This window comes from Oncorhynchus tshawytscha, linkage group LG07 (assembly GCF_018296145.1).
Source record: "Oncorhynchus tshawytscha isolate Ot180627B linkage group LG07, Otsh_v2.0, whole genome shotgun sequence".
NCBI classification, from domain to species: Eukaryota; Metazoa; Chordata; class Actinopteri; order Salmoniformes; family Salmonidae; genus Oncorhynchus; species Oncorhynchus tshawytscha.
In genome coordinates this window covers 39528897-39548643 of record NC_056435.1, presented here as the reverse complement: position 1 = coordinate 39548643, position 19747 = coordinate 39528897, and the positions used below count along the sequence as shown (strand labels likewise).

At 42.9% G+C, this 19747-nt stretch overlaps 1 protein-coding gene across 1 annotated transcript in view; it reads left to right on the top strand.

Annotated features, from left to right (window-relative positions):
* The window catches only part of LOC112254482 (rho guanine nucleotide exchange factor 10-like protein), a 149145-nt gene that overhangs the window by 103265 nt on the left and 26133 nt on the right, over positions 1–19747 (top strand). Inside the window, exons 17-18 of the mRNA XM_042324390.1 lie at positions 462–604; positions 12423–12594. Of these exons, the coding sequence (XP_042180324.1) occupies positions 462–604; positions 12423–12594 (315 nt within the window). The remainder of the gene's footprint in view (positions 1–461; positions 605–12422; positions 12595–19747) is intronic.

Below are 19747 nucleotides of genomic sequence, written 5' to 3'. Positions count from 1 at the left end.
ACAAACAGAAAGTGTTGCATGTATTTAAAACATATTCATAAAATGGTGATAACAAGTCATGATTTTGTCAGCTGTTTTAGCAGAGCTTTGATTTGTCCATTGTAAAGTAGGAGTAATGGGGCGGCAGGTACCCTAGGGGTTAGAGAGGCGAGCCAGCAGCCGAAGGGTTGCCAGTTCTAATCTGTTGGGAAGTGAGCTGTGAGGTGAGCTATGAAATTCTAGATGCTTTTGCCTGCCGTTGTGCCCTTGAGCAAGGCACTTTACCCCCCACAACAACTGCTCCACGGACACCCTTCTACAACCTGTATGTATGTGGATCTTTCGGTGGGGTTGGGATAAAAAAGCGGAAGTAACATTTCGGTTGGAACTTGTGTATAAGTTTAACTCTGACGAATAAAGTGATCTCAAATCTTCAGTTTAAAGTGTTCTAATCCTGAGTGTTGGTTGTGTTGTGTTCTCAGGTGAGTTGTGGGAGCCAGACTCCAGCAGGACTCTTATTGTGGGTCCAGAGCCGGTGAGGACACTTCTTTTACTGGAGGACTCTATGTGGGCCAGCTGTGCCAACTCTGTGACCATCATCGAGGGCTCCAGCCTTGCCACCCAGGTACAATAGGAGATGCACCATGTGTTGTATCGTTTGCACAACAGCACACAAACACATACCTCCTGAAATGCCCCTGAAAAGCATCTTCACTTCCACCTGGCATACTTTTCACAACTGCCTTAGAGCAGAGGCTCATGCACAGAATAGTCTCAACAAGCCCAACAATATCCTGTCTTTTCCTTCAACTCAACACACTTGCTATTGGAATTGTAAACTATATTCGAACTCGAAACTCCTTGAGTTATACATTGTTACTTACCCTGAGTACAGAATGAGCTTTGAGGCAGCAGTGGCTCTCTGTGCTTGTACACTTTCCTGCCTGTCCAGTCCTCTGGAGATCAGAGCTTAGCCAGCTGAGTGACCACGCAAAGGAGACAAGGTTCTGTCTGGCTGGCTCCAGCATATCCCTCCTCCGCGTTGAACAGGCGTGTGTGCTCAGGTCGTCGCTGATCGCTCCTTTCATAACTATGTCTTCCTTACTAATGCACACTCTAGAGGACTGACTTCACTGGGGCTGTGATGCGGAACTGGGATCAGGGAAGCAGCACTTGCCCCTGGGGCTGAGCAATAACTTCGTGATGGGGGCGCAGGCCAGGGTCGTGATCACTCAGACTCACCCATCTCTACTACTTTAGTGGTCTAGCCCATTTACCTAAGTTAGAACAGCCTTACTGTCAGCTCTGCTCTATCTTGAATTGATGATCCTTGATAGAGCCGGGAGTTAACACAGAAGGCTACACTGCGCTCCCTGCAAAGCTCCTGTGTAAATGGGCAGCGCAACACTGGTGTGACATCGCAGTGTGCCGAGCAAACAGAATAAAGCCCCTCAGACAGTCCTGTGGATATGCATCCTTCTCTCCTCCTTCTCCTCCTCTCCACCCTTAGTGGGTTTGAAGTGACCTGTGTGTGTGTTCTGCATTATGACAGAGCTGTGGGAATGGTCCATCTGCCCTCAAAAAGAAGGGTTCTAAATCAGGCCTGTCGTCAAAGCCTAACCAGGCAAGATGGCATCGACACATGGGCCTTTGATCAATATTGACAGGCATGGCTTGTCTACCTCCCTCTCCTCCCAACTCTATAAGATAGGAATATGCTTACTCCCCCTCCTTCCTCCTGTACTACCCATGCCCACTCCCCTCCTTCTCCCTTTCCTACCCATGCCCAATCCCCTCCTTCCTTCCTTCACCTCCATGGCCGTGTGATTGTGGCTGTGGATTTGCTCCTCTCCTAAGAACAGAAACATTGTCAAATCAAATCAAATGTTATGTCATATGCGCCGAATACAACAGGTAAAATCAAATCAAATGTTATTGGTCACATACTGTACACATGGTTAGCAGATGTTAATGCGAGTGTAGTGAAATGCTTGTGCTTCCAGTTCCGACAGTGCAGTAATATCTAACAAGTCATCTAACAATCCCCAACAACTACCTAATACACACAAATCTAAATGGATGGAATAAGAATATGTACATATAAATACATGGATGAGCAATGGCCGAGTTGCATAGGCAAGATATAATAGATGGTATAAGATACAGTATATACTGTGGCTTGCGAAAGTATTCACCCCATTGGCATTTTTCCATTTTCTTTGCCTTACAACCTGGGATTAAAATAGATTTTTGGGGGTTTGTATCATTTGATTACACAACATGTCTACCACTTTGAAGATGCAAAATATTTTTTATTGTGAAACAAACAAGACGTAAGACAAAAAAACGGAAAACTTGAGCGTGCATAAATATTCACCCCCCCAAAGTCAATACTTTGTAGAGCCACCTTTTGCAGCAATCACAGCTGCAAGTCTCTTGGGGTATGTCTCTATAAGCTTGGCACATCTAGCCACTGGGATTTTTGCCCATTCTTCAAGGCAAAACTGTTCCAGCTCCTTCAAGTTGGATGGGTTCCGCTGGTGTACAGCAATCTTTAAGTCATAAATGTTTCCCCTTAAACCACTAGAGTGTTTCTTTAGCAGTATGCTTAGGGTCATTGTCCTGCTGGAAGGTGAACCTCCATCCCAGTCTCAAATCTCTGGAAGACTGAAACAGGTTTCCCTGAAGAAATTCCCTGTATTTAGCGCCATCCATCATTCCTTCAATTCTGACCAGTATCCTAGTCCCTGCCGATGAAAAACATGGGGATAGTGTTCTCGGGGTGATGGGAGGTGTTGGGTTTGCGCCAGACATAGCATTTTCCTTGATGGCCAAAAAGCTACATTTTTGTCACATCTGACCAGAGTACCTTCTTCCATATGTTTGGGGAGTCTCCCACATGCCTCTTGGCGAACAACAAACTTGTTTGCTTATTTTTTTCTGGCCACTCTTCCATAAAGCCCAGCTCAGTGGAGTGTACGGCTTAAAGTGGTCCTATGAACAAATACTCCAATCTCCGCTGTGGAGTTTTGCAGCTCCTTCAGAGTTATCTTTGGTCTCTTTGTTGCCTCTCTGATTAATGCCCTCCTTGCCTGGTCTGAGAGTTTTGGTTGGCGGCCCTCTCTTGGCAGGTTTGTTGTGGTGCTATATTCTTTCCATTTTCTAATACTGGATTTCATGGTGCTCAGTGGGATGTTCAAAGTTTATAATATTTTTATAAACCAACCCTGATCTGTTGCTCTCCACAACTTTGTTCCTGACCTGTTTGGAGAGCTCCTTGGTCTTCATGGTGCCCCTTGCTTAGTGGTGTTGCAGACTCTAGGGCTTTTCAGAACAGGTGTATATATACTGAGATCATGTGACAGGTCATGTGACACTTAGATTGCACACAGGTGGACTTTATTTAACTATTTTTGTGACTTCTGAAGGTAATTGGCTTCTCCAGATCGTATTTAAGGGATTCATAGCAAAGGGGGTGAATATTATTATTATTATTATTTATCTTATATATCTTATAAGTTATCTTTTGAATTTCACTTCACCAAATTTGACTATTTTGTGTATGTCCATTACATGAAATCGCCCCAATTTTTTTTTATTACAGGTTGTAATGCAACAAAATAGGAAAAAACGCCAAGGGGGATGAATTATTTTGCAAGGCACTGTACATATGAGGTGAGTAATGTAAGATATGTAAACATTATTAAAGTGGTATTGTTTAAAGTGACTAGTGAGTCTCTATGTAGGTAGCAGCTTCTCTGAGTTAGTGATTGCTGTTTAGTAGTCTGATGGCCTTGAGATAGAAGCTGTTTTTCAATCTCGGTCCCAGCTTTGACGCACCTGTACTGACCTTCTGGATGGTAGTGGGATGAACAGGCAGTGGCTCGGGTGGTTGTTATACGTGGTGATATTATTGGCCTTCCAATTACATCGGGTGATGTAGGTGTCCTGGAGGGCAGGTAGTTTCCCCCCGGTGATGCTTTGTGCAGACAGCACCACCCTCTGGAGAGCCTTGCGGTTGAGGGAGGTGCAGTGGTCGTACCAGACAGTGGTACATCTGTAAAATTGTGCATCTGTAAAAGTTTGTCAGGGTTTTAGGTGACAAGCCACATTTCTTAAGCCTCCTGAGGTTGAAGAGGTGCTATTGTTCCTTCTTCACCATACTGTCCTTGTGGGTGGACCATTTCAGTTTACCATACTGTCCTTGTGGGTGGACCATTTCAGTCTGTGATGTATACGCTGCGGGTGGAGACCCTACCGTGAAATGCTTACTTACAAGTCCTTAATTAACCAACAATGCAGTTTAAGAAATAGAGTTAAGAAAATATCTACTAAATAAACTAAAGTAAAACAATGTAATAAAGCACAAGATATTTTCATAGCAATAACGAGGCTATATACAGGGGTTACTGGTACCGAGTCAATGGGCGGGGGTACCGGTTAGTCGAGGTAATTTGTAAAGTGACTATGTATAGATAATAAGGAGCAGCGAGTAGCAGCAGTGTAAAAACAAAGGGGACGGGTCAATGTAAATAGTATCGCTTGCTGTGCGGTAGCAGAGAGAACAGTCTATCTACTTGGGTGACTGGAGCCTTTGATGATTTTTTGTGCCTTCCTCTGACACAGCCTAATGTATAGGTCCTGGATGTCAGGAAGCTTGGCCCCAGTGATGTACTGGGCCGTACGCACTACCCTCTGTAGCACTTTGCTGTCGAAGGCCGAGCAGTTGCAATAGCAGGTGGTGATGCAACCGGTCAGGATGCTCTCTATGGTGCAGCTGTAGAACGTTTTGAGGATCTGAGGACCCATGCCAAATCTTTTCAGTCTCCTTAGGGGGAAAGGGTTTTGTCGTGCCCTCTTCACTACTGTCTTGATATGTTTGGACCATGACCATGTTGGTGATGTGGACACCAAGGAACTTGAAACTCTCGACCCGCTCCACTACAGCCCCGTCGATGTTAATGGGGGCCTGTTCGGGCCACCTTTTCCTGTAGTCCACGATCGGCTCCTTTATCTTGCTCACATTGAGGGAGAGGTTGTTGTCCTGGCACCACACTGCCAGGTCTCTGACCTCCTTCCTATAGGCCGTCTCATCGTTGTCCATGATCAGGCCTACCACTGTTGTGTCGTCAGCAAACTTAATGATGGTGTTGTTGTCGTGCTTGGCCATGCAGTCGTCTGTGAACAGGGAGTACAGGAGGGGATTAAGGACGTGGCAGATATGTTGTTGCCTACCCTTACCACCTGGGGGCGGCCTGTCAGGAAGTCCAGGATCCAGTTACAGAGGGAGGTGTTTAGTCCCAGGGTCCTTAGCTTAGTGATGAGCTTCGTGGGCGCTATGGTGTTGAACGCTGAGCTGTAGTCAATGAACAGCATTCTCACATAGGTGTTCCTTTTGTCCAGGTGAGAAAGGGCGGTGTGGAGAGCAATTGATATTGCATCATCTGTGGATCTGTTGGAGCGGTATGTGAATTGGAGTGGGTCTCGGGTGTCGGGAGGATGCTGTTGATGTGAGCCATGACCAGCCTTTCAAAGCACTTCATGGCTACCGACGTGAGTGCCACGGGGCGGTAATCATTTTGGCAGGTACAGCATTCTCACATAGGTGTTCCTTTTTTCCAGGTGGGAAAGGACAGTGTGGATGTGCGATTGAGATTGTGCTCAGTGTAATGCAGGGCTAATGAGCTGTTCAGGCGGTGGGACTTTAGTGATACTTTAGTGCTGGGGCGTTAGCCAGCAGTGCTTCTCTCCTCTGCTGATGAAGGACTTGGGTGGTGCTGCTGTTTGTGTGACAGCAGTGCTGTGTGGTAGGGGCATATTACCTCTGTCACGCTTTGCTACCACTCTCGTGGTTGTAAGCAATGCAGAACTCAGCTCCCTAATACCACGGTGTCAATTGGGTGAGCAGTTGTTGCCTTCACTTTATTTGATAGTGAGGAAAGAGTGCTCCACTACATGTTCAGCATCACCATCAATTTTCGAAGAGACCTTAGTGTCAAATATATGCTCTGATAGGCTGATCGGCTCTCCAGGCAGTATCCAATGTTGTCAAGGCTGGCAGTCATGCAGCCCTGTAAACAAATATCACTTCCACTAACCTCTTCAATTAAATTACCCTACCAGTCAATTAATTATCACAACCGGCCTTGATTGGGAGTCCCATAGGGTGGCACACAATTGGCCCAGTGTCATCCGGGTTTGGCCGGTGCAGGCTGTTATTGTAAATAAGAATTTGTTCTTAACTGACTTGCTTAGTTAAATAAAGGTTCAATAAAAAATTAAAAAACATTTTGTTTGGCCTCACTAATGTACAGGGTCAGATCAAATTTAAAGCAGCCAGATATTGACATATCCAGTGAAACATATGCTGGACAAGGTGTCATGATGACAGGGTGTCAGTTAATGATTAGTTTGTTAATTAAGAATTAGTCGGTTTATACCAAAATTACTGATTAAACCCCCTCATAATTTCTCGCGGTTCACTGACATTGTTAATGCTCTTTACATTTTATACAAGTTTGAACTTAATAATTAATTAGAGCTTAAATACTTTGAAATAACGCTTCTTGAATTGAAATCTCTATCAGAAAAATAACATTTGGTATAGTCCATCTGTAGAAAAGAAATGTTTAAAATGTAGATGCTCTACAGATGATCAGTTATAGTTCAACTAACAATCTACTAACCCTTGTCCTAACCCTAAACTTAACCCTAACCCTTTTATTTTATTTTTCTAAACCTAACCCAAACATCTTTTCTTTGTGGTTGCAATTGAAAATGGGAGAGATGCAGTATCCTCTCCGCCCAAACAGAGCAGAGCATGCACCTACTGCTGTGGAGTCAATTAAAAGAGAAAACACATCAAAGGGTTCTCTTCTCTCCCCACTCTCAAACAAAGGAGGTCCCTCTGGCAAGAGCACACAAACAGGTGGAAATCCCTGTCCGCTGGTGCCTCGTGCTCTCTCTCTTTCTCTCTCACACTCACTCTCACTGTCTTGCTCTCTTTCTGACTAATCTCTTAGCCCCTGACTCATAAACCAAGAGGACCTGGGAGATGATGCCAGAGCCAGCCCCTGTCATGGTGCAGACCTCGGGGGTAGCATGCCTAGCCATGATAAGGCTCGTTGCTCTTCCTCAGCAACTCATTCAGTTAAAACATTTTTTTTATTTACCTATGCAAGTCAGTTAAGAACAAATTCTTATTTACAATGACAGCCTACCCCAGACGACTCTGGGCCAATTGTGCACTGCTCAATAGGACTCCCAATCACAGCTGCATGTGATACAGCCTGGATTCAAACCAGGGACTGTAGTGATGCCTCTTGCACTGAGATGCAGTGCCTTAGTCCGCTGCGCCACTTGGGAGCCCGAGTTTGTGCCTGAAAAACCTTCTCTTTTCCTGTGGTCTTGAGAAGTTGGAGGGTGGGAGGATGTTGTATTCTGACACAGTAGAAAAGATGCCCGAGTCTGTGAATCATTGGTGCAGTTAATTACAAGCTCAAGAGAGACACACTATGGCCTTCTGAGAAAGCAGGGTTGGTAATCTCCAGTCATCTGGCCAACTTGGGTTTTGTGGAAAGATTTAAAGAGGGCTACATTCAGATGTTCTATTGGTCTTTTCTAATCAAGTACTTCAAACAATGTGTAGGCAGGTTGCTTAGGATTCAAACCTCCTCAAACAGCCTAATTCATACTCTTAGAGGAGGTGCTACAACAAATGGGAAGCAGCCTAATTCACACTCTTAAAGTTGGGAGACAGGATGAGGGGTGGCTAGAGGGGTCCTCAAGGCCTGAGAGAGAAAATACTTCAGCTTCTCTTCTGCTGTGCTCATGGGTAAAGGAGCACCTGGTTCTTTTGGATACACTGAGTACACATGAAACATGGAATATTGATTGAGTTACTACAGATCAATGCTCTTCCATTTCCACTGGCCTCTCTATTAATAGATAATTCATTCATGAATGATCTTTTTCCAAAATCCTCACCCTTTAACCTTTTATACTCATGGGAATTTGCCTATATGGATATGGTTAAATGCATAACCATGGTAGCAATTAAAAGGGAACAGCTTGGAGATAATGGGAAAATTATTAGACCGTAGTTGAGGACACAACAGTTCACCTGAGACAACACAGAATAAAAACATTACACTGATGATTTTATGTGCATTTTACATTTTCTTCCTTTTTTGCCACATTTGTTGATACCGAAATCTGAAAATACTCTGGTTACATTCATTAACATGATAATAACTATATTCCTGGTAAATGTGGGGTAGGTGCAACATAAGACAAACATGACAAGGGTTTGAGTGAGAGGACTGACTAGTGTCTCCAAGTGGCCACACACCTCTCCAAGGTGTGCACAGTTTCTAAAGGAATTTCCATCTAAAAGGACCCATGTACCAACATGTGAAGTTCATAGGAGTATGTCAAATTGGATGTCAAATGAAAGCTGAGAGTGTATATTTTTGGGAAGGCATAGATATATGTTTCAATCATTTTCCATCTTTAATTAGTCATACGTAAAGGCTTTGATTTCCGGATAAACAGATGGAAAAGGGGTGTTAGAAAACAGCTACTAGGAAAAGTCTTAACAGGAATCAGAAATACATCAAAACACATTAATGTTGAAGTAAATACCACTGCCAACTAATATCAACACTTATATTTTGTTTTGAAGAAATTGTTTACATTGCCTTTTAATTCTGATACCAAAATCCCACATAATGTATCTTTAAGATATTTAAAAATGTCTATTCTCATGAGGAGGGAGGATACTGAAAGTTGACAGAAGTAACAAGTAATCGTCGACCTACCAATTAGTTATAGTGATTTACTAATATCAATTTTGTTTATGAATTAGAAAGTGATTAAAACTCATAATTCCGTTACCAAAAAAAATCAGCATTGGAATCATTGCAACTGAATTGGCTACAATGGGAAATCATAGTAGTCACCTGCTACTGTCCTGCCTTCCACTGGCATACTGTTATTATTATTTTATTTTATTTATTTTTCTGTTATTTTACCAGGTAAGTTGACTGAGAACACATTCTTATTTGCAGCAACAACCTGGGGAATAGTTACAGGGGATGAATGAGCCAAATGTAAACTGGGGATTATTAGGTGACCGTGATGGTTTGATGGCCAGATTGGGAATTTAGCCAGGACACCGGGGTTAACACCCCTACTCTTACGACAAGTGCCATGGGATTTTTAATGACCACAGAGAGTCAGGACACCCGTTTAACGTCCCATCCGAAAGACAGCACCCTACACAGGGCAGTGTCCCCAATCACTGGCCTGGGGCATTGGGATATTTTTTAGACCAGAGGAAAGAGTGCCTCCTACTGGCCCTCAAACACCACTTCCAGCAACATCTGGTCTCCGATCCAGGGACTAACCAGGACCAACCCTGCTTAGCTTCAGAAGCAAGCCAGCAGTGGTATGCAGGGTGGAATGCTGCTGGCTAAATGTTATGTTCAGCTGGTTACTGTTTTCTTTCTCTTTCTGTTATCTGGTGGTCAAACCAAGAGTGTTAACAACAGTCTGAGTCTGGACAACCTCTCTCTCTCTCTCACACTCATACTCTCTCTGTCTTGCTCTCTTTCTGACTAATCTCTTAGCCCCTGACTCATAAACCAAGAGGACATGGGAGATGATGCCAGAGCCAGCCCCTGTCATGGTGCAGACCTCGGGGGTAGCATGCCTAGCCATGATGAGGCGCGTTGCTCTTCCTCAGCAACTCATTCATTTAAAAATGTTTTTATTTAACTAGGCAAGTCAGTTAAGAACAAATTATTATTTACAATGACAGCCTTCCCCAGACGACGCTGAGCCAATTGTGCACCACCCTATAGGACTCCCAATCACGGCCGGATGTGATACAGCCTGGATTCAAACCAGGGACTGTAGTGACGCATCTTGCACTGAGATGCAGTGCCTTAGACCGCTGCGCCACTTTTTTGTGCCTGAAAAGCCTTCTCTTTTCCTGTGGTCTTGAGAAGTTGGAGGGTGGGAGGATGTTGTGGACTGACACAGTAGAAAAGATGCCCCAGTCTGTGAATCATTGGTGCAGTTAATTACAAGCTCAAGAGAGACACACTATGGCCTTCTGAGAAAGCAGGGTTGGTAATCTCCAGTCATCTGGCCAACTTGGGTTTTGTGGAAAGATTTAAAGAGGGCTACATTCAGATCTTCTATTGGTCTTTTCTAATCAAGTACTTCAAACAATGTGTAGGCAGGTTGCTTAGGATTCAAACCGTCTCAAACAGCCTAATTCATACTCTTAGAGGAGGTGCTCCCACAATAATGTGGTTTTTACAGAATACAAGGTAAATTATTGGATTCTTCACACACCACACTAAGACGTTATCCCATTCCACTACCTTTTCAAGCTTTTTTTTGTTAAATGAAAGCATGCTTTGCTTTTATACTTACAAGACCATCAGGCTTGATTGAGTGAGCTGTTATGTCTCTTAGTAATGTGGTGCCTCCCTGTATTTATTTTAACTTTTATTTTAGCAATATAAATCAAATCACATTTTATTTGTCACTTGCTTTGTAAACAATAATTGTGACTGACAGTGAAATGCTATTTGGTTAACTACTTAGCAGTCTTATGCCATTGGGGTAGAAGCTGTTCAGGGTCTTGTTGGTTCAAGTCTTGATGCATCAGTACCACTTGCTGTGCGGCAGCAGCGAAAACAATCTATGACTTGGGTCTTTGACAATTTTTAGGGCCTTTCTGACATTGCCTGGTATAGAGGACCTGGATACAATACGTCATTGAGAAAATGTTTTATTTTCATAATAACCTTATTTTTTTGGTCAGTAGGTGCCAAAAGTTAAAGTTAAAGTTATGTTTGTATTTATTATTGCAAGAAAGATTGTGATGCTACAATTTCCAATAGGCTTATATCTAAAAAATACATATAGCCTAAGGATGTGGGGCTAATATATACACACACATCATTTTAGCAGGACACAGTAAAATCCATTATCCCTCTGAAGAGTCTGAATTAGTGGTGTGTGAAAAATTCTATAATTTACCTTGCATGCGGTACAAACCACATTATTGTGGGAGCACCTCCTCTAAGAGTATGAATTAGGCTATTTGAGAAGGTTTCAATCCTATGAAACCTGTCTACACATTGTTTGAAGTATAATAGACCAACATAGCTACTGCAGTAGGTCAAAGCTGTGTGCTGGAAAACCTTGGTAGAGCAAGAGTTGAGTTGGCATTGTGGTGCTCATGTGAATTTCCTTTCTTTTTCAGCCTATTTATCACTTAAAGGTGCAATATGCAGAAATCGCTCTGCCATTTCCTGGTTGCTAAAATTCTAATAGTTTGCCTAATTTCAAGTTGTGACAAAACAAGCAAGCGCAGAGAATCATTGTACCATCTAAAACCACTGTGAAATATTTGATATTTAACCAAAAATATAGTATGTTCAGCTGTTTGAAGCTGGTGCACAGAACGGAAAGTAAAAGACGTAAAAACACAACTTAAGAACGGGAAGACTAGAAATAGGGCACATTGAACAGATCTGCCGCTTGTTAGACTTGTTTCCAATGAGAATGACAGATCTATAACTCACAATTCTATGTGAATTTGGTCAGGTCGCCCAAAAAGTTACATATTTCAGATTTAAAACGTAGTTTTTTGTTTTTAATCTGCATGGTTTTTACACCGGAAGGTGAATATACCACATTATTATACAACACTATTACATACAACGCCTGGAGAGGGGTTCTTATATGTCATTGATCCACAGTACTTTCTTTAGTGTGCACATTTGTGTGTGTGCTTCTGTGTGGGTGAGTTTTTATGTGCATGCATACGTTTAATAAAGTCATATCTATGATATTATAACTTCATTATGGATAAGGTGTCTACATACAGGTCCATAAAATTGTGATGTGGAGAGCAATGGTAAATAAGCAATTACAGACAGTATCATCACACTTTATATGGTAATTTGTTTTGATAGCCAGAATGCAATATACCGGTATTATAAATGTCCAGATTTCGCTAGGATAATTTTTATTCTCCAGGTTGGAAGCATGTACCTCAGCAGTTCCTCACATAACCCTTATATCTGATAGCAGAGAAAGCTAACCCAGATAACATCAAGTGATTTGACAAAACAAATATGTTCTATTGCATTTAGACTAGGATCTCTACATGTAAAATTAATTGTATTCATAAAAAACTCTGATCTACAGTATATCTAATTTAAAATACCAATGTAAACCGGGTCTAACGGTGGCCATACTGTTTGGTCATTGATTTGTATCTATATGTTCTGTGTGTAAGCATTTGCTTGCCAGCTCTAGGCCTATTTTAAGTCCCATCTCTACTATGGTTTCCATGGTGATGTTATTCACTGCTTCCATAGTGATGTTACTCACAGCTTCCCCCCTTCCCTCTCTTCCAGAGGTTTGAGGTACACCCAGACCCCATGGTGACCGTGGCCCATATGGTGCGGGCTGGGGGAGGAGTTTGGATGGCCTTTAGTGAGGGCTCTTCTATTCGCCTGTTCCACACTGAGACACTGGAGCATCTGCAGGAAATCAACATCTCCACGCGAGTATCTTTGCACAACCCAGGTACAGTACAGAACACCCACCCTCAGGTTGGCATAGGGATTCATCTTGACCTTCTAATTCCAGGGGCCAACGTTTTCCTTCTGTTTTTACAGTAGAGCCCAATGTCACCCTCTCTAACACTCCTGCCCTTAAGCCCTCTGATTTAATGCATCTCTATAATTTTGACGTCCCATTCTTGGTTGTTTTTGAAGTATTTTAGAAAACACTTAAGTAAAGTGTTGTATGACACAACGTCAACTCCACAAGTCTTTGCTATTTTTCTATCACATTCAAATCTGTCTTCAAGCTCATGCAAATGCATGAGCCTGACCTGTTGTATTAGTGGGGTTAGGAGGAAAACATATGGCATACATTAGTCCGTTTTTGGGGCCCTCATTGTAAAAGAGCAATGAGAGGGCACCAATTAAGTCACACCTACGATGCGCTCCTCACTGGACAGGTATTCTGGTCTTGTCTTGCTGGAACTAGCTGCTCCTTGGGTCCTATGCTCCAGGGATTGACCTGAATAAGTAGCTGCTAGAACCCGAGGAGCCCTAATGAAGCTGTAGGGTAAGAGGCTGGAATTAATAAAAGGAATAGAGTCATGAAGGCGCTGTTAAAATGCTGTCAGGCAAAGTTTTTCATTGCAGGAGTTGCCATGGAAACACTTGTTTTTCCTTTAACGTCCCTGCAACGCTGGTATTGTGCCAGTTTTTCCCCCTTCTTTCTATTGGCGTCTCTCCATTTTCTTCTCTCCTCTCACTTTCTCTCTTCTTACCTTATCTTTCTCCCTTTCATTTTGTACTGCCACATCTCTTTTCTTCTCACCCATATTTGCTGTCTTCATCTCACCCTCATTTTACCTCTCACTGCAACCCCTTTAGGATGATATATACATTCTCCTCACCTTCATGATACATTAAATATACTGTATATCAGCCAACCCAGGTATTTCCATGGGAGAGTCAGGATAAACCCACAGTAGACACAGAAAATAGTATGTCTGAGGGTAGTCATTCCACACATTGTCATTTTGATTCAATCTCTGCCCAAGGTCCTATGGCGCAGGGAGTCATTACATCCATTAACCTGGTGCCTCAACTCTCACACTGTTTCTGATGGTTATTTTGAGCTGATTCGGTGTAGCCTGTGCTCCCTTTCCCCTAATGCTGTCTGAATCTATTCAAATGTGCCTCCTTCCCCCATGCATCTCAGCCCAGACAGAGTTTGATATTCTCCTGGTCAAAAGGACTGAGCATCAGAGTCGGACAAAACTAAAATAAGAAAAAGGCAGTGCACCAAATCAAGCTTCAGCAGCCAGACAAAGATAATTACTGTCAATAGTTCCACTGTTGTAGCCCTTTCTCATGAAATGGATGGAGAAGGAAATAATAATAAAAAGAGTCATGTTTCAGAAAGCCCAAGCTTTTCTTTCTGAGATCAAAGTTTATTTTTGTTAGACACTTGTAGAAGATAGTTTGGTGATCCTGAGGTCATTTCCTCCCTACTCCAGCACTTCCTGATGAAATATGCAGCATGTATGAGAACGAGGGAGGGTGGCAGGTTGGCCTCAGGGAAAGGTGGGAGACATGGTGCAAGGGGAGTTAGGGGGGCTAGGATGAGGGGTGGCTAGATGGGTCCTCAGGGCCTGAGAGAGAAAATGCTCCAGCTTCTCTTCTGCTGTGCTCGTGGGTAAAGGAGCACCTGGTTCTGCTGGATACATTGAGTACACATGAAACATGGAATATTGATTGAGTTACTCAATGCTCTTCCATTTCCACTGGCTTCTCTATTAATAGATAATTCATTCATGAATGATCTTTTCGCAAAATCCTCACCCTTTAACTTTTTACACTCGTGGGAGTTGGCCTATATGGATGTGGCTAAATTGAAATGTTTCTTACAGAAGAAACATGGAAAGCATATGCATAACCATGGTAGCAATTGAAAGGGAACAGTTTGGAGATAATGGGAAAATTATTAGACCAAAGTTGAGGACACAACAGTTCACCTGAGACAACACTTAATACAAACATTACACTGATGATTTTATGTGCATTTTACATTTACTTCCTTTTTTGCCACATTTGTTGATACCGAAATCTGAAAATACTCTGGTTACATTCATTAACATGATAATAACTATATTCCTGGTAAATGTGGGGTAGGTGCAACATAAGACAACAAACATGACAAGGGTCTGAGTGAGAGGACTGACTAGTGTCTCCAAGTGGCCACACACCTCTCCAAGGTGTGCACAGTTTCTAAAGGAATTTCCATCTAAAAGGACCCATGTACCAACATGTGAAGTTCATAGGAGTATGTCAAATTGGATGTCAAATGAAAGCTAAGAGTGTATATTTTTGGGAAGGCATAGATAGATGTTTCAATCATTTTCCATCTTTAATTAGTCATACGTAAAGGCTTTGATTTCCGGATAAACAGATGGAAAAGGGGTGTTAGAAAACAGCTACCAGGAAAAGTCTTAAAAGTTATCAGAAATACATCAAAACACAATAATGTTGAAGTAAATACCCCTGCCAACTAATATCAAACTTATATTTTGTTTTGGAGAAATTGTCCACACTGCCTTGTGCCTTGTAATTCTGTTACCCAAATCCCACATACTGTATCTTTAAGATATTTAAACATTTCTCTCCCTCATGAGGAGGGAGGATAATGAAAGTTGACAGAAGTAACAAGTAATTGTCGACCACCAAATAGTTTTAGTGATTTACTCATATAAATTTTGTTTATGAATTAGTAAGTGATTAAAACTCGTAATTCCGTTACCAAAAAAATCAGTAATGGAATTGTTGCAACTGAGTTGGCTACAATGGGAAATCATAATAGTCACCTGCTACTGTCCTGCCTCCCACTGGCATACTGTCATGTTCAGCTGGTTACTGTTTTCTTTCTCTTTCTGTTATCTGGTGAGAGAGAGAATACAGTAGACGGCACGTGTCAAATGTTTGATTTATGACCCTATGTCCGGATGACGTGTGTATGCCCAAATATGGGCATCCGGTCAGGACATCCTGGCGGGAAGTTAACATGTGGTTATGCCCATATAAGTGCATCCAAATCAAATCAAATCAAATTTTATTTGTCACATACACATGGTTAGCAGATGTTAATGCGAGTGTAGCGAAATGCTTGTGCTTCTAGTTCCGACAATGCAGTAATAACCAACAAGTAATCTAGATAACAATTCCAAAACGACTACCTTATAGACACAAGTGTAAGGGGATAAAGAATATGTACATAAAGATATATGAAGAGTGATGGTACAGAGCGGCATAGGCAAGATACAGTAGATGGTATTGAGTGCAGTATATACATATGAGATGAGTATGTAAACAAAGTGGAATAGTTAAAGTGGCTAGTGATACATGTATTACATAAAGATGCAGTAGATGAGAGAGTACAGTATATACATATACATATGAGATGAATAATGTAGGGTATGTAAACATTATATTAGGTAGCATTGTTTAAAGTGGCTAGTGATATATTTTACATCATTTCCCATCAATTCCCATTATTAAAGTGGCTGGAGTTGAGTCAGTGTGTTGGCAGCAGCCACTCAATGTTAGTGGTGGCTGTTTAACAGTCTGATGGCCTTGAGATAGAAGCTGTTTTTCAGTCTCTCGGTCCCAGCTTTGATGCACCTGTACTGACCTCGCCTTCTGGATGATAGCGGGGTGAACTCGGTGGCTCGGGTGGTTGTTGTCCTTGATGATCTTTATGGCCTTCCTGTGACATCGGGTGGTGTAGGTGTCCTGGATGGCAGGTAGTTCACCTCCTCCCTGTAGGCCGTCTCGTCGTTGTTGGTAATCAAGACTACCACTGTTGTGTCGTCCGCAAACTGTTGTCACGTGTTAGAGTATGTGCTAATTTATGCATATATTGCATCTATTCCTTTGAAGTTGTCATGATGATTGATGTGTAGGGACCTCATTGAACTGGGTGGGATGTGTTTGAACATATCAAGGAGGATGGCGCCACACCCCCTATTTTATTGCCCTTAGGACTGTTGTCTATGAAGCAGGAATGTCCTGGGGGTATTGGGTTGGGGGAAGACGCATTATAAATAAGTCCCAGAACAACACAACACATAACCTGTAGCCAAAGGGTTTGTCAACGAGTATGAAGCGATGGCCAACAACGAGAGCGTACAGGTCGCAATGGTGGGTAGTGTATGGGGCTTTGGTGACAAAACAGATGGCACTGTGATAGACTGCATCCAGTTTGTTGAGTAGAGTGTTGGGGGCTATTTTATAGATGACATCACCGAAGTCGAGAATCGGTAGGATGGTCAGTTTTACGAGGGTATTTTTGGCAGCATGAGTGAGGGAGGCTTTGTTGCGATATAGGAAGCCAATTCTAGATTTAATTTTGGATTAGAGATGCTTAATGTGAGTCTGGAAGGAGAGTTTACAGTCTAACCAGACACCTAGGTATTTGTAGTTGTCCACGTATTCTAAGTCAGAGCCGTCCAGAGTAGTGATGCTGGATGGGCGAGCAGGGGTGTGAAGTGATCGGTTGAATTGCATGCATTTAGTTTTACTTGCGTTTAAGAGTAGTTGGAGGTCACGGAAGGACAGTTGTATGGCATTGAAGCTTGTCTGGAGGTTAGTTAACACAGTGTCCAAAGAGGGGCCAGAAGTATACAGAATGGTGTCGTCTGCGTAGAGGTGTATCAGAGCAAGAGCAACATCATTGATGTATACAGAGAAGAGAGTTGGCCTGAGGATTGAACCCTGTGGCACCCCCATAGAGACTGCCTGAGGTCCGGACAACAGGCCCTCCGATTTGACACACTGAACTCTATCAGGGAAGTAGTTGGTAAATCAGGCGAGGCAATCGTTTGAGAAACCAAGACTGTCGAGTCTGCCAATAGGAATGTGGTGATTGACAGAGTCGAAAGCCTTGGCCAGGTCGATGAAGATGGCTGCACAGTAATGTCTCTTATCGATGGCGGTTATGATGTCATTTAGGACCTTGAGCGTGGCTGAGGTGCACCCATGACCAGCTCTGAAACCAGATTGCATAGCGGAGAAGGTACGGTGCGATTCGAAATGGTCAATAATCTGTTTGTTAATTTGCCTTTTGAAGACCTTAGAAAGACAGGGTAGGATAGATATAGGTCTGTAGCAGTTTGGGTCTAGAGTGTCAACCCCTTTGAAGAGGGGGATGACCGCGGCAGCTTTCCAATCTTTGGGAATCTCAGACGATACGAAAGAGAGGTTGAACAGGCTAGTAATAGGGGTTGCAACAATTTCGACAGATAATTTTAGGAAGAGAGGGTCCAGATTATCTAGCCCGGCTGGTTTGTAGGGGTTTTCCAGATTTTGCAGCTCTTTCAGAACATCAGCTATCTGGATTTGGGTGAAGGAGAAATGGGGGAGGCTTGGGTAAGGTGCTGTGGGGGGTGCAGGGCTGTTGACCAGGGTAGGGTAGCCAGGTGGAAAGCATGGCCAGCTGTAGAGAAATGCTTATTGACATTCTCAATTATAGTGGATTTATCGGTGGTGATAGTGTTTCCTAACCTCAGAGCAGTGGGCAGCTGGGAGGAGGTGCTCTTATTCTCCATGGACTTTACAGTGTCCCAGAACTTTTTTGAGTTAGTACTACAGGATGCAAATTTCTGTTTGAAAAAGCTAGCCTTAGCTTTCCTAACTGCCTGTGTATATTTGTTCCTAACTTCCCTGAAAAGTTGCATATCACGGGGGCTATTTGATGCTAACGCAGAACGCCACAGGATGTTTTTGTGCTGGTCAAGGGCAGACAGGTCTGGAGTGAACCAAGGACTATATCTATTCCTAGCTATACATTTTTTGAACGGGGCATGCTTATTTAAGATGGTGAGGAAGGGACTTTTAAAGAATAGCCAGGCATCATCTACTGACGGGATGAGGTCAATGTCATTCCAGGATACCCCAGCCAGGTCGATTAGAAAGGCCTGCTCGCAGAAGTTTTTTAGGGAGCGTTTGACAGTTATGAGGGGTGGTCTTTTGGTCGCAAACCTATTACGGATGCAGGCAATGATGCAGTGATCGCTGAGATCTTGATTGAAAACAGCAGAGGTGTATTTGGAGGGCGAGTTAGTTAGGATGACAATCTTTGAGGGTGCCCGTGTTTACGTAATTTGTGTGAGATTGAGGGAATCAAGCTTGGATTGTAGGATGGCCGGGGTGTTAAGCATGTCCCAGTTTAGGTCACCTAGTAGCACGAGCTCAGAAGATAGATGGGGGGCAATCAATTCACATATGGTATCGAGGGCACAGTTGGGGGGGCAGAGGGAGGTCTATAGCAAGCGGCAACAGTGAGAGACTTGTTTCTGGAAAGGTGCATTTGTAGAAGTAGAAGCTCCAATTGTTTGGGTACAGACTTGGATAGGAATACAGAACTCTGCAGGCTATCTTTGCAGTAGATTGCAACACCGCCCCCTTTGGCAGTTCTATCTTGGCAGAAAATGTTATAGTTAGCGATGGAGATTAAGGTTTTTGGTGTTTTCCTAAGCCAGGATTCAGACATGGCTAAGACATCCGGGTTGGCAGAGTATTCTAAAGTAGTGAGTAAAACAAACTTAGGGAGTAGGCTTCTAATGTTAACTTCTCATGACTCTCAAACCTGCATGCGGGAGCGTAACCATAGCCTCAAACTAATTAGCATAACGCAGCGGACATAAATCTTCCTAGAAAATCTTCCTATTCATGAAAATCACAAATGAAATATATTGAGACACAACTCAGGCTTTTGTTAATAACATGCCTGAAACCAAGGCTTTTATGCTTACAGAAGTCAACAAATGAGAGCACCTGGGGAGTGGGAGTGGAGCTAGGAACTGCAGAACCTGGATTAACCTCTACATCACCAGAGGAACAAAGGAGAAGTGGGATAAGGGTACGGCTAAATGCTATACGAACTGGCCATCTAGCACGTTCGGAACAGAGAGTAAAAGGAGCAGGTTTCTGTGCACGATAGCATAGATTCAAGGCATAGTGTACAGACAAAGGTAAGGTAGGGTGTGAGTACATTGAAGGTAAACCTAGGAATTGAGTAATGATGAGAGAGATATAGTCTCTAGAGACGTTTAAACCAGGTAATGTCATCGCATATGTAGGAGGTGGAACAACATGGTTGGTTAAGGCATATTGAGCAGGGTTAG